The sequence below is a fragment of the Columba livia genome, chromosome 4 (genome assembly GCF_036013475.1).
Source record: "Columba livia isolate bColLiv1 breed racing homer chromosome 4, bColLiv1.pat.W.v2, whole genome shotgun sequence".
In the NCBI taxonomy this organism is placed as follows: domain Eukaryota; kingdom Metazoa; phylum Chordata; class Aves; order Columbiformes; family Columbidae; genus Columba; species Columba livia.
The window spans coordinates 6,185,313-6,199,587 of record NC_088605.1 but is presented as its reverse complement, the minus strand read 5'-3'; the positions used below and the strand labels follow the sequence as shown (position 1 = coordinate 6,199,587).

General features: G+C 50.1%; 1 protein-coding gene across 1 annotated transcript; it reads right to left on the bottom strand.

The window, feature by feature from the left end:
* Positions 1-3,572: 3,572 nt before the first annotated feature.
* Positions 3,573-7,267, bottom strand: FOXI3 (forkhead box I3). Its single transcript, XM_005509971.3, has 2 exons — positions 6,466-7,267; positions 3,573-5,118 (listed from the first exon to the last, which is right to left on the bottom strand). The coding sequence occupies exons 1-2, from the start codon at positions 7,166-7,168 to the stop codon at positions 4,529-4,531; spliced, it is 1,293 nt and encodes a 430-aa protein (XP_005510028.3). The 5' UTR covers positions 7,169-7,267; the 3' UTR covers positions 3,573-4,528.
* Between the last annotated feature and the right edge of the window lie 7,008 nt (positions 7,268-14,275).

The following is a 14,275-nucleotide window of genomic DNA, read 5'->3' as shown; positions in this document are numbered from 1 at the left end:
CCTTCTGTACAGGCACAACGTACTGTGGCCAATTTTCATGGGCTTGATGAGCGACAGCACAAATCAAAAGCCTCCTTCAGAGGAGATGCAAACCACAGTCCATGGCCAGTGGCAGTAACTGAAGCCCTGTTTCCAAAAGGAATTGGCGGGCGATGAAACCCTGTGTGGATGGCTGTGTTCTGCCTCTTGAATCCCCTCCCACCACCCCACAATATACTTGGTGTTGCTGGGGGTGGGGGGTTTAAATTCATTGGCATAGGAGTTTCCTTTGTTGATGGGAGTTGGGTCTCCTTTAGGGGACTGGGCTGATCCAGCTGTACTGGCAAAGCCTTTGTAATGTGGAGTAGCTCAAGTGCAGACCTGCAGTAGGTGCCTGCCTGAACCTTTGCTGGCATGTCGATAAGGCCAGTGCTGAGCAAAGTTAAACGACCCCACGCTGGAGAAGTGCCACACGTAGGAGCCAGCAAACATCTGTGTTACTGATCCAACGCACCTCTTGAAATGCCTTTGGAGTGTACTTCTTTTCAAGCAGGGATTGCCTTTTCTAGTAATCATGTGTGCAACCCTCAGCAGGAAGAACCACAGTCCCTGGCTGGGAGTGTCAGAGGGTACAGGCCAGAGGTACCAGCCGGTTGTGGTTGAAGACATCAGCATGACCACGTTTTCATGTGAAGTACGGCTGTGCTGCATCAGTCTTGCCCAGCTGAGGTGGCATTTTTCTGGATGCCTAGAAAGAGTGGAAAAAACAAGCAAAGATGAGACTTCTTGCAACGCTCAGCTTTAGCATCCGGCAGCTGGGATCTGTGGGCTCCCAACAACCCCCCATGAGATCACTGCTCCCTCAACGCCAGCAGAAGTCATTTTACAGGGCAATTCCCATGGCCGCCAGAGCAGAGAGGACGGAGGACTGAGGTCCTGTGGAGAAAGGCTAAGGGAGTTGGGGTTGTTCAGCCTGGAGAAGGCTCCAGGGAGACCTTATTGTGGCCTTTCAGTACTTGAAAGGGGCTAATAAGAAAGATGGGGACAGACTTTCTAGCAGGGCCTGTTGTGACAGGACAAGGGACGATGGTTTTAAACTAAAGGAGGGGAGATTCAGGCTGGACATGAGGAAGAAATTTCTGACACTGAGGGTGGTGAAACACTGTTCCAGGTTGCCCAGAGAGGTGGTGGATGAAACATCCCTGGAGACATCCCAGGCCAGGCTGGACAGGGGTCTGAGCAACCTGATCTGGTGAAGATGTCCCTGCTCATGGCAGGGGTGGCACTGGTTGAGCTTTGAAAGTCCCTTCCAACCCAGCTATTATATGATTCTGTGATAAGCTTGAGCCTCTCTGCAAGGGAAGGATGCTTCTCCATCACCTTCCCTCAGAGCAGGCCATGCCCTGGGCTGCTGGGCTACCACCTGACCCAGGCTGGGAAGAGGCTCATTGTCATGGAGAACAAACCATCCCGGGCATGGCCTTGGCATTTAGAGGGGAGTGGGGACTCTCAGGGTGGGACCAGCAGGCTAACTGCTTTTGTCTTCCCCCTCCTTCAGTGGCGGAATCACAGAAAATCCTCCAAGCCCATGACAAAAGCCCTGCTGCTTTTAAGTGCCTTTCATTAAACTCAATCCTCTTGCCCTCCCTCTCCCAAGATTTGCTGAAAGAAGAGTCTCTTTTAATGACAAAAGGAAACCTGAAAGGCTGCCATCAGCTTTTTGACTTTGCTCCTCTCTGCAGACTAGGTGTCTATTTGCTGAAATCTATTCTCAAATGTCCCTTGGGCAGGTTGCATTATCATGAGCACACACCAGCCTTTGGGGTGGTCTGTCTGCAGGAGAGGACACAGCCCCTGGTTCCAGCTAAGGACTCACTTTCCCTGGAGGGACTGGGATTTGGTGCTAATGGCAGGAAAGGTGCAGTGGGGACAGTCAGACATGCCCAAACCTCCCTAGATCCCACCACCATCCCTCAGGAGGTGGTCTGGAGCACTGTGGTGAATGAATCCTGGGCTCTGCTCTGCCAGGTTCTGGCCATGCCACCACTCAACCAATATGGCATGAGAAGGTCTGTTGAGCCATGCGATATTTGCTGAGGACAGACGGCCAGAGGCAGACCACACGGCAAAATAAATTTGCAACCGGTTTGTGTTTCTCAGGAGCAAATGCTTATGGGTACTGTCTGCAGAAACATATACCTGATGGAAGCAGCAGAGGGTAAATCCTGAAACAAATCTGGGTGGAAGAACACGAGTTGGACATGGGCAAGTGTCCCACAGTGGCCCACTGCTTGCTAAGGTCTGACAACAGGCTAGTGGAGCAGAGAAGAGGTGCAATGGTCACTTAGATACAGGAGTAAGCAGTTCCTGGCTTACTTAAGAACTGGCTCTTAATCTTCTGAAGATGCTGGGAATCCCTCCACTGCTTTTAGATATTACTCAGCAATTCAGAATCCAGATCAAGCCATTCCACACCTGATGCAACTGAACCTGAGCAGGCCAAGACTGACCATCTAATGGCAGCCTGCCCTTTCCCACCCATTGTCACTACCACTGCATCACCCGAGACACAAATTAAAATCAAGATATGGAGCAATAACCCCTAAAGCCTGGAAGATGATATCTGTGCTGGGAAGAGGTGAGCGAGAAGGGGATAAGGCAGGAGCTACCACCCGCCCACTGGTCTCAGCTATTGCCCAAACGGCGGCTGGCCAGTGCTGGGGAAAGTACTGGATCCCAATGCCAAGCACATGGAGGTCATCTGACATTTCGTCATGGTTTCATTATATTTTGGATCAGGCCAGTGGTTTCTCTTGCATCACCACCCTGTACGTTCCGCAGGTAGCGAGCAAGAAGGCGCTGCATCGCACTGCCAACAATTTTGTTTTCTGAATAGCCTGCAGGAACGGCCTTACATCACACATTTATGTTAAATAGCTGTAATTTCATGCTTAGCTTCATTACTGCTGCTGCATTCCTCATGAAGACATTTATATTTCTTTTCTACCCACTCACAGCACCCAACAAACAGCTTATGAAAAGCGGCAAGAATTGGGAACTGATAGTTTTGCTGCTCTAGGACGTAGCCTCCTTTCCCAGCAGAAGGCATCAGGATTTTCAGCAGACCCACTGTCCAATCTCTCACCTGTCCTGCCATCCTAACCAGGTGCAATCCTGTCCAAAAACTGATTTGCAAAAAGGATCGAACCAACAGTCAAGCTGAGACTTTGTACCTCCTGCTAGCTAGCGCCACGCTGGAACCAGCCCCATTTCTTTTACTTTAGCAAGCTTTTATTTTTATTTTTTTTACTAAACCAGGCTGAAAAAGGACAGTTGCCATTCAGGCCGCTGACAAACATAAACAAACAAACAAGCCCAGAGTGCCCGCTCTGCACAGCGAGACTGAGAGAGGCTGCAAATCAGCTCAGATGTGTCTCCTTTGGGCCCACGGCATGTTTTTTCTGTCTTACTATGCAGATAAAATTGTTCATAAATCTTTGCGCCTTTTGTCCCAAACCACGTGAAAGCAAAACCTGTCTCCCACAGAGTTTTAAAATACCTCAAATGTACTGAGGAACAACCAGGCAAAAATCTAACAATTGTCAACATTTTATTCCCGACAGCTGTTCAGCCTGAAAAGTTTCATTAATACACTAACAAACAAAAACAAAACCAACAAATTAAAAACAAATAAAACAACCAAAAAGAAGGGGAAACCAAGTAAAATAAACTTTAACCAAGTTTAAAACACATTATAAATAAGTACAGCTCCAGAGCATAATTTACAAATATAAAACCACATAGAAACATATGTACAGAAGAGTTACATTACGTACAAATATGTATAAAAATACCCCAGGGTTTATTCTCGTGCTAAAGCTGCATGGCTAAAGTTATCTTTGGTACTAAGCTCAGGGAAAAGATTGTTCCACAAGAGGTGGCCCTGGCTGTACAATATGCCATACACAGGAAGACCAGAGTGAACCTCTGTGGGTTTTGAGGAGGTTTTGGGTGGGTGTTTACCCAGAGTATCTCCCCATGTATTGCATATCGCAGGATCAGGGCAGAAAAGCAAGGGCTTACAGAGGCAACTGCTGGCAGAAGAGTTTTTTAATACGTTTTACAAGGCACTTCATAAGAAATCTCTTCATATTATTTTTTCTTATTCTCTTCTAAGTCTCACTGGATGTCTACACTTCGCTCTTGCTGATATCGCTTTATGGTTATAGTTTTTAAACTTCTTATCCTACATTCAGGATTAGAAACCTCTGAAAGCAGTTAATTCAGTTCGCTTTCATCTGCAGAATTTAGACAGTAAGCCACCTAAACCACCTAACGTTTTCCAGGATGGGGAAAAGACTTTGCATCTGCCTTCTGCTGGTGTTTAAGGGGTGTTCTTATTTTGAAAGGTGAGAAGATCTGTCTTCCTGGAAGAACTCCTGGGAAGCGTCCACATTGAAATGCTGTTTGCAAAAGCCTATGGTCCTCCGTGCTGCCAAAATACACCTGCAACTCCCATTCCCTTTGCAGCGCCGACTGCCCCCATATCCTACACCTCCGTTCCATCCCGGGTGTAGATGAGGCTGTTAACCGTAAAGTTGTAGTAGTGGTTGTACTGGGCTCCCTGGCTGCTGCTGCTGGGATGGAAGGAGCTGTAGTAGGCGGGGGAAGGTCCCGCAACCCGCTGCAGCTGGTCTGGTGAAGGCACCTCCTGAGAAGAGCTGCTGGAAGGGGTGAAAGTGCCACTGCTCAGCTGTCCCGCAGAGAAGTTCCTGTGATGCAGGTCAGTGCCGAGACCCCCTGTCAGCCGGCTGCCCCCGCCGCTCAGGGAGCTCATGCCGCTGAAGAAGGTGCTGAGGCAGCTCGGGGTGGATGAAATGATACCGGAGGGAGAGGAGCTTTTTGGATGGTCCCTGGCAGAAGGCGAGGGGTCCAGCTCTGGGGGTGGGCTGTTTCCACACGGTTTGCCTGCAGCGGGGATAGGTCGCTCTTCCTCAGTCTTCAGACCCCCCAGAGAGGAGGCCGCAGATGTGGTCGCAGGGGCGTTGGGCTCAGAGCGCCGCTTGCGTTTGCGACGGAAGTTCCCGTTGTCGAACATCTTCTCACAGTTGGGATCTAAGGTCCAGTAGTTTCCTTTCCCTGGTGGAAAATGGGAGAAACGAGAGAAAGTCAGCTTCTGTGACAGCGAGCCCCACCGCAGGCAGATAAGCAATATCCATGTCTTGTCCAGTCAGCACAACACCCACACCTGTTCCTTCTCTGACTGTTGTTCAGTACAAGGGTCCAAAACCTGGCTCTAGGACATCACCATCTTCACCCCTCTGATGCCACACGGAGGAGGAGAACTTCCCCATCATAAAGCATAAACCTCTCTGGAGGATCTGCACCTGCGCCGAAGGGAACGCAAAGCAAGGCTCCCCTTGCTCTGGTTCCCTCACAGCAAGCAGGGGCACCTGCAGCCACCTTGGCCATGGGTGACAAGGTGGTGCCCCTGCCACGGCTCTTTTCAGAAGAGCTGATGGAAAGGTGGGCTGGTGCACCTCGGTACACCAAGGGGGCGTCAGGCCAGCAGCGCTGAGCCGTGGGGGCTGCAGACAAGCTGCACCACGACTTAGTGTGAGGGGACTGTGGTGGCATTAGCTGAACCCACACACCCCTTGGCCGTGTCCGGGCCTGACGGGAGCAGTGACCCCACAATGTCCCCCAGAAGGCTCCAGACCGGTGCGTCCCCTCCCGGCCGGGCCGGCCCCGCACCGGCCCGACGCGCTGCCGCCTCCGCCCACTCCCGGACACCGGCCGTGCCCCGGGGCCGGGCCGGGAGCCGTGAATCACGGCCGAGGGAGCCGGGCCTTGCACAGCCGGCACTCCCGGGCTCAGCCCGGCCGGCCAGCTTGGGGAGGGGGTGAGGCTTGGGACCGGCCGCTCATCGCCCGCACCACGCGCAGGGCCAGCGGTGGGCCCGACGGGCGGCCGCTCTCTTTATTAGCGTCCGGCTTGAGGGGACATGGGAGCTGGGTGTCCTCATAGCGACCGGCCCCGAGGGGACAAAGGAGCCCGGACTCCTCACAGCACCGGGACCGAGCGGAACGGAGGGGAACGGTCTCCTCACGGTGCCTGGTTCGAGGGGACAAGAGAGCCTGGTCTCCTCATAGCGACCAGCACCGAGGGGACAAGAAAGCCCGATCTACTCATAGTGACCTTCCCCGAGGGGCCAGTGGACCCCGAACTCCTCATGTCACTCGGCCCGAAAGGGACAAGAAAGCCCGGTCTCCTCCCACTGCCGGCCCAGAGGGGCCAATGAGCCCGGTCTCCTCATGTCACTGTCCCCGAGAGGACACGAGAGCCTGGTATCCTGACAGCACCCGGCTAGAGGGGTCAAGGGACCAAGGGGATCGCTGCCGTCCGCTCTCCTCACAGGGGTGCCGGCAGCCCCGCGGGGTGTGCGCCCGCCGCATCCCCCATTCCCCAGCCCACCCTCAGCCTCACCGGGGTCGTCCTCGTCGCGGGGCACCTTTCGGAAGCAGTCGTTGAGGCTGAGGTTGTGGCGGATGCTGTTCTGCCATCCCGCCTTGCTGCGCTTGTAGAAGGGGAAATTCTCGGCCACGTACTGGTAGATGTGGCTGAGGGTCAGCTTCCTCTCCGGAGCGCTCTGGATGGCCATGGCGATCAGCGCCGAGTACGAGTACGGCGGACGCACCAGCTTCAGCAGCTCCTCCTGGCTGGCCAGGCTGAGCCAGCTCAGCTCCGCGCCGCCCGCCGACGGCGAACCGGGCGCCGAGGGCGACCCCACCAGCTGCCCGCCCCGGGAGCAGCCGTACGAGGCCGGCGGCAGGAAGGGCGAGGCGGCGGCGGCGGCGGCGGAGCCGGGCGGGCCCTGCAGGTAGGGAGCGGGGCTGTTCATGCCCCACAGGTAGCCGGCGTTGGCGGGCGCCCCGTAGTCCCCCAGCGCGTACCCGCCCGCCCGCTGCCCCGAGGAGGCGGCGGCGGCTGCAGCGGCTGCGGCGGCCGCGGCGGCGGCGGCAGCGGCGCCGGGCGGGTGAAGGCTGGGCTGGGGGTAGACGCTGAAGTTCTCGCTGCAATACACCGCCATGTCGGGGGCTTCCTGGGCGCTGCGGGGCTGCGGGGGCGCGGGGGCGGCCGCCGGCGCCGAAGCTCTGGGCTGCGCCTGCTGCAACTCACCGGCGCTCATAATCCCTGGCCATGCAGGGCGGCCGGCGCTCCCCCCCGCTCCCGTCCAGCCCGCCCCCCCAGCGGCCCCGGTGGCTCCAGACCAAAAAATCCCGGGGGGCTGCGGCGCGGTGCCCTTATAGGCGCTGCCGTGCGCCCGGTCTCCCCGCCCGCGGCCGGGGCTGGGCGGGCGGCGGCGGCGCGCAGGGAGCAGCCAGTAGCGCGGCTCCGCGCCGGGGAGGGAGGCGGAGGGGGGCAAGGCCGGGCCCCAAAAGCGGACATGGGGGAGGGACCGGCGGGGGGGGAGCTGCGGGAGGCGCCAGGGATTGGGCTCCCGGCTGGATGCGGCCCCGGCAATGCGGGGGCAGCATCCCCGAGCCTGACCACCCCCACCCCCCCCCAACCCGGTGTCCCCCCTCCGCGTCCCGGGGGTCTCTGCACTGCCCCACCGAGCAGGGACGGTCCCCCCTGGACCCCGTTCCCATGCATGCGATAGTCCCCGATCCCTTCATCCCCGAAACTGAGGTCTGGGGGAGATTAGCATCGCTGCGGTTGCCGCGACGGGAGCGCGAAGGGTGAAATTCTCTTAAATTCTTGTTACTTACGTGTAATTTTGCCGAGCGGCTCACAACAGCCCGAGCTGAGATGGTAGTTAATTAGCTTGGGGTAAGGAATTGCCCGAAATTAAACAAACAAACAACATCGGCGTGCTCTCTCGTACTTGGGGAGGAAAGGGCTGGAGATCACGGAGAGCGATTTAATGAATAAAAGTTGATTTTCGCCTTCGGGCTTCGCGGAAACTGGGGGAAAAGAACATCCTTTGGCGGAGAAAACGCTCTCGGCATTCGTAACGATCCCGACACCCCGGGGGTTATACGGGGACCAGCTTCGGCAAATCCCTCTCGTCCGGGGCAAAGCGCACGATCGGACCCACATGTATAACAGGAAAAATACGGTCAGCCTGCAGGAGAACTTAGAGAGTCTTTGTCAGTCGCTTAGAAAATGTAAATCCCGAGATTGTTACTCTGTTTTCTGCTGGTATAAGTGCGTAAAAATCCCCTTTCCAGGTACAGATATGAAGCGCTCTCCTCAGGGTTGCAGGCGCCGGGTGTCTTGATTTGACATCAAGGTTTTGGGGAGAGAAAAGCGTTTGGGAAAAGTCTTTGCATTTTATGCCATCGATAAAATGGTTATAAACACACATGTAAATCAGTGAAGCCGGATCGGGGCAGCTTTCCCAGAACAACTCCAATCCCAAATTCTCATCCCTCGTGTGACCTAAACAGGGATGTAATAACTGGAGGATTTTCACCCTTATATTTCGTTTTAAAACAAGTGGTCTGACAGTTTGGGGTCACAGAATCGCTTACAAGTGAGTGTGATGAAGAATTTTGATTTTGAGTTTCCTCCTTTACTCACAAGGGGAGATTTTTTGTTTTGTTTTTCTGTTGTTATTTTGTTTATTTCTGTCACTGTTGCTGATTTTATCTTGTATCCTTTGGGGAAAGAATTTACCATGTATATTTGGATAGCCAGAACAGCAAGGGAAAATTTTACATTATGTTCCGCAAGGTGTGTTTTCCCTTCTCAGCTTCCTTGCCTTTAATATTTATAACAGCTCCACACCTCTTTGGAGAAGGGTTGTAATGGAAAATGCTGATTTGAAGTATGACTGGAAAACGGGCGTCTAAAACAAGCAGTTTATGGGGAAATCACGGCTAGAAAGGACACCTAAAGGACAAGAAGCAGGTAGATCTTTAAAAAGCATCTTCCCTCTGTGTTTGAAGAGCTAAGCCGAAAATGTTATTCCTTAAAATTACAACAAATCTCTGTTTATCCGTTTGCTCAAAATCCCCACGATTGTTACAGGAGGGAAAGGAGCAGTCATGGGTATCGCCGTATCGCTCAAAATTGCGATTTTTACTTCGGGGGTTTGATGTATTTGGGCAAAGGCAGAGCCATCTAGAGGAACACCCGGCTATGGCGGGCGGGGAAGGCAGTTTTCCTCAGAGGCATGAAATGCTGCCTTGGAGTTTTCTTTAGCTCATTTCTCTGCTTTCAACAAAGGAAAGCAGGTGAGAAAATAATGCTGAATTAGGTCTAAACAAAGTGCATGTCCTCAGAAAACTCCAACTTGTTTTACGAAATAGTAAGGAACGTGAAACAAAAATAGCTTTAGAGAGGTTATTACACAGCTGGAATGGCACGGATATGTAAAGCAACACTTAATTTAAAGAGCGGAGAGAATAAAGCTTTGATGGTGTGATGGCTTTAAACATGTTTAATTTTCTCAATGCGTTCATCCTACAAGTACATGCAGCGTTGCCTCAAAACACTGTCAGCTCACAGTACAAACCCGTTGCTGTTCACTCCTGCCACGGCAGGAGAGCAGCACGAAGAGATCCAGCACTCTGACCCTCTGCTTTCTAAAAAGCGCTTTTTTCCAGAGAGATCTGGGCAACGTTTGCCTTTCAGAAACACATTGAGAAGCTGGCAAGCGAGGCGCTGAAATGCAAAATTGAAATAGTTTGCAAGGTAAGGGTCTGAAACTACTTCACATCACCGTGAGCAGATTTGGGGTCGGGCTTGAGCATTGCTGTGAGCTGCTGGGACATTTGTTAGCACCAGCCTTATGAACATGGCAGTGATGTCTGCAGGGTCAAGGAGCCCACGGCACCTGGATTCAGGGCTGAAACATGTCCCCAGCCAGCTGTGGTTACCTGCAAACTCCTCCAGCCAGTTGCCTTGAGAAGTTTTTTGAGATTTCCCAAGGAAAAGTGCTGCAGGAGAGTGAGGTCCTTCCCATCCTTGTGCCAGCCACACCATTCTCTTCACTGTTGTGCTTGTCCTTGTCGTGATTGTTCTGCTTTAGCAAGCAGGTTGGATTAAATGGTCTCCAGAGGTCCCTTCCAACCCCAACCATTCTGTGGTTCTGTGATTCTGTGATTGTAGCAAGTGCTTTTTCCCCTTGCTAGGAAGACACTGTCTTTGCCTCTAAGGCCCTGCTCCTCTGAACATGTGGGTACAGGTTTAACTTTCCTGTTGCGAATCTCAGGTGTCTACAGCTGAACACGGAAACCTTGAAAATGCTTCAGCCCTGAGCACCCAGCATCGCAGCAGGAACTGATACCTGCACCCACTGGGGTCTCTCTCCGTTTCCTGAGGATGCTGAAGTTTAGCCACAGGGAACGTGTTGGAGCATCAGGGCATGACAATCCATATTGTCCACTATTGACTTTACCATCAGGAGAGAGACCAGCATCCCTTCAGTGGCTCTGGATTCCTGTAGTGAAGCAGAAGCCACAGGTTTAGTTTGGTTTGGCTACACTTGCAATATAAGTCCCACTTTCTCCCTGGGGCTGGCAAGACACAAGGCCCTAACTTTGTGGTCCACACATAAAATAATTCTTCATGTGCAGATTATGTCTTTCTCCAAAGTCATCAACAAAATAGAGACTGAGTTCTTCATTGTCTGGGACAAGACAGGAGAATTATCTTTTCTCTCACAGTGTTCCAGGACTGTGGCTTCATTCTCAAGAATATCAAGGAATTTACTAAGAACAGCTAAAATTAAATTTAAACTGTAGTACCACTCCCTTATTTACACCTAAGCCTGTTCCTTCCTGGATGGTTTATACCTATTAATCTGCTGTCTGTAAGTCTCTTTTTTTCATTCACCCTCTGATTTGTCCTGTAAATGTGTAACAGAAAGGGAACATCTGATGCTGTGCAGTGAATGTTTCAGTACCATGAATTTGGGAAGGTTATTCTGTCTACGTCTTATACAGATTAAACCTAAGGAGAATAATGTATATTCTTCCCTCCTTGTATCTAGGAATCTATTGGACTGAAGTTCTGCCAATCAAATTTTGCCAACTTACCTTATTATAAGATCAGAGGTTTTCAAATCTTTGTTGGTTTTTCAGACCCTAAAACATTTCCTGGGGAGGTGTCCTCATTCCGTGATTTTTCAGGCTACCAACAACTGGCTTGGTTTGGTTTTGTTTCTGTCTGTAAAAGCACTGCAGGCTGCAGGCTGAGGGTTAGCGTTTTAGAACAGAAAATATTCTCCTGGTGCGTTTACAAGGCGCTGAGCATGATGGAGCCCCTGGACTCCGCTACAAAGCAAGGAATAAATCACAGTTTATCACAAGCCATAGTTAAACCAGCACTTGAGGCTGTTGTGAGCGAACACCATTGCTGAAAGAAGCAGTTCTGCTCTGTGTCCACTCCTGGCTGCTTTTTCTGGCTGCACAAGTGTTTCTGTGGCTGTGGGCTGGGGCACCGATCCAGAGGAACACCCTCTCTCCATCCTCTATATTTTTTTTCTCCTTTTTTTACCCCCCCAGGTTGGTTTTAGCCTGGGCCTGCCTAACCCTTGACTGAAGGGGAGCTTGTTAGCCAAAGTTTTGCTAAAAGCTTCATTGTCTTTGAACTCTGTAAGCCACCCGGAGCTGTGCTCCTAATAAAACTGGGATTAAACAGACACCTTGTGAGCGAGACCGTGGCAACTGGGAATCTCAGAGTTTTGGGGGACAAAGGGATGTGACCAGGGTCAGTAACTCTGTGTGTCAGAAGTGATTTTACCTAACCTGGGAAAGAAAGCTGACTTTTGGGTTTTGGGAGAAAGAGGAGCCTGGTTGGAGACAGAAAAAGGTCAATTGTTTGTGGGTGGGTTATGCTCACGCTCCAGGTGTTTGGAAACACGTTTGCAGAAGCTCTCAGTGCCCTGCATTGCTCATGCTGCTCCTTGGCCTTAAGATTCATAAAAAGTATTTAAAAATCCCCATTCTGATCCCGCATGTTATTTTTGCAACATTAAAGAAGTCCTCCTGAGGTGTCGTTAACTTGGTACTACCAGATAGTGCCTTTTTTGGGGAGGAGTGTTAAGGAGGGAGCTTCATCCCTCCTGCTTAAAGTGAGAAGATGACCTGGGCTGAAATAAAGCAATATATTTGTGCTTTTTATATGTTTTTAATGTGTAATGGGATATTTGAAGTGGAACTTGGAGCTCTGGGCTGGATTCCCTACAGTGATCACTCCTATAGAGTAAGGTAAAAACCAATACATTTTGGTCTTAATTCATTTGAATAAGTCACCTCTGCCCTGGAATGAATACTGGGAGTAAAATAATATAAATTTATGGTCAGCTAAGATAAAAATAATCAGAACTATTTGTAAAGAAAGACAGGAGCTGCCATCAGCACCACCACGAGACAATGGAGGAGTATTGAGGTAATATTTCTTATCCATGTTTGTCTGGGGGAAAAATCAGATAGTGTATTATGATCAGGTGCTGGTGAAAGAACATTTTTGGCTCCATTAATAATGAGGGTTTATGTTAAACAGCAACCACATAAATTAAACATTTTATGAGCAGACACTTTTGGTAATTCACAGTCAAGTGTTTCAGAGCTCTTAGAACCAGGAACATATCGTGTGGGCCATTAATGCTGAGTTCTTATTTTGAGATACCAGAAGGATTTTGGAGGACTACGAAAGTTGATATTGGCTTATTATTTGAAAGGAGTGGGAAAATTATTTAGATAATGCTAAGCCTGTCAGCCTGTCACTGTTAAATGCAAATGAAAAAGTGCATCACTTGCTTAATGAATTCTTAAAGGAAGGCAATGAAATTGATGCAAATGAGTGTGTGTATATAGAAAACAGGCCCTGTCAAATCAATTTGCTGTTGTTCTCTGGTAAGAGTGAGCAACCCTTGATGTAACTTACTTTGGAAAGTGTTTCGATAATACCGTGTTGGAAGTGGATTTAAAAAAAAATGTATAACACCAACATGTTGCACGTTAAGTGGATCTAACTGGTTAAATAGAGATCTCCAAACATCACTGTGAAAAATGAATCCTTGAGTCTCTTCGCAGGGAAGTCCTGCTGAAAATGGTTCGTTATTCTGTTTCTGTAACTCGTTGCGGGGGGGAATAAAGAATCATTGTTGACTGAATGTGTAGGAGTTGAAAACTGGGGCTACAGACTGTTCAATAATGAAGAGCACGGTTCACTGACACAGAACTACCTTGATCTCCAGATGGCAATGGGGAGGAAAGGGCCAGAGTGTATTTTGATATGGAGAAGCAAAAAGACACATTTAGGAAAAAAAATCTGAGATCGATGATGTGATGGAGTCCATCTCGGAAATTAATACTTTTCTAAAATGTTTTTGTGGTTCTTTTGAATAATCAGATGTTCCTTGTTGTGATCTTGGGGTGAATGAGGCATAGGAGTAAAGAATTATAATAATTTTATATTGGTACTGTATCAAATTATGATAGCTCCTATGAAACTGTGAGTAGCAGGGTAGAGTAACAGGGATGAAGTTGTTTGCTATCTAGTCAAATACAAGAGCTAGAGGACATCAAGCAAAACTGGCAGGAACCACGTTCCTGAGAAGATACCACTGCCCACAACGTGCAGGAAGCCTTGAACCTTCTCAAGGAACAATCTTTAATTACTTGCAGGAGGGGAATATGATGGGTGACCTGCTTGCAGAGTGTAAATACCTACAAAAGAGCAGAAGCATGAGGACAAAGTTGTAGCAGGAACCAGTGGCCAGAGCTGAAGCAGGACAGACAAAGGGGTCAATTCAGATGTCTGGGACTATTTGAGGTGCTCTGCAGTCGCCAGTGTCTCCCACTGGCACTGTTTCAGTATGTCAGGCACTGCAGACATCTCAGATATCATAGGGAACCTCAGACAGCTCTGAACACCCTTGTGTGCAACTTCATTGAATCCAAGGTATCATTTTTTACTGTCATGCGTAATTATAAGAACATCTATGATTCTACAAACTTACTAGGACTTATTGTGGATTCTCCACCAATTTTAATTTTTTTTCTAATACATACTTGAAAGAACACAGATGCTAAGAGAAACCTTAGCCTGGATCCTTCTGCATGCATGTGGGCTGTCCACAGTGATCTCCCATGTTCCCACTTCCCATCTGCAGTCCTGCCTTGAACATTACACTGTTCTCCAGCTCCAGACTCGGAGCTTTCCTCAACTGGTTTGCTGTCTTTGCACTGTGCTTTATTTTGTACAGTGATATTTCTGTCCAGGCTTCAGTGCCCAGCCAGGCAGGTTATTTGGTTAATTTAGATACTTCGACTGACAG

Excerpts from the sequence above, each read along its gene's own strand:
- FOXI3 (XM_005509971.3), bottom strand. The coding sequence starts at position 7,168 with ATGAGCGCCGGTGAGTTGCAGCAGGCGCAGCCCAGAGCTTCGGCGCCG. Across the intron at positions 5,119-6,465 it reads CCGCGACGAGGACGACCCCG|GGAAAGGAAACTACTGGACC; the intron begins GTGAGGCTGAGG and ends ATTTTCCACCAG.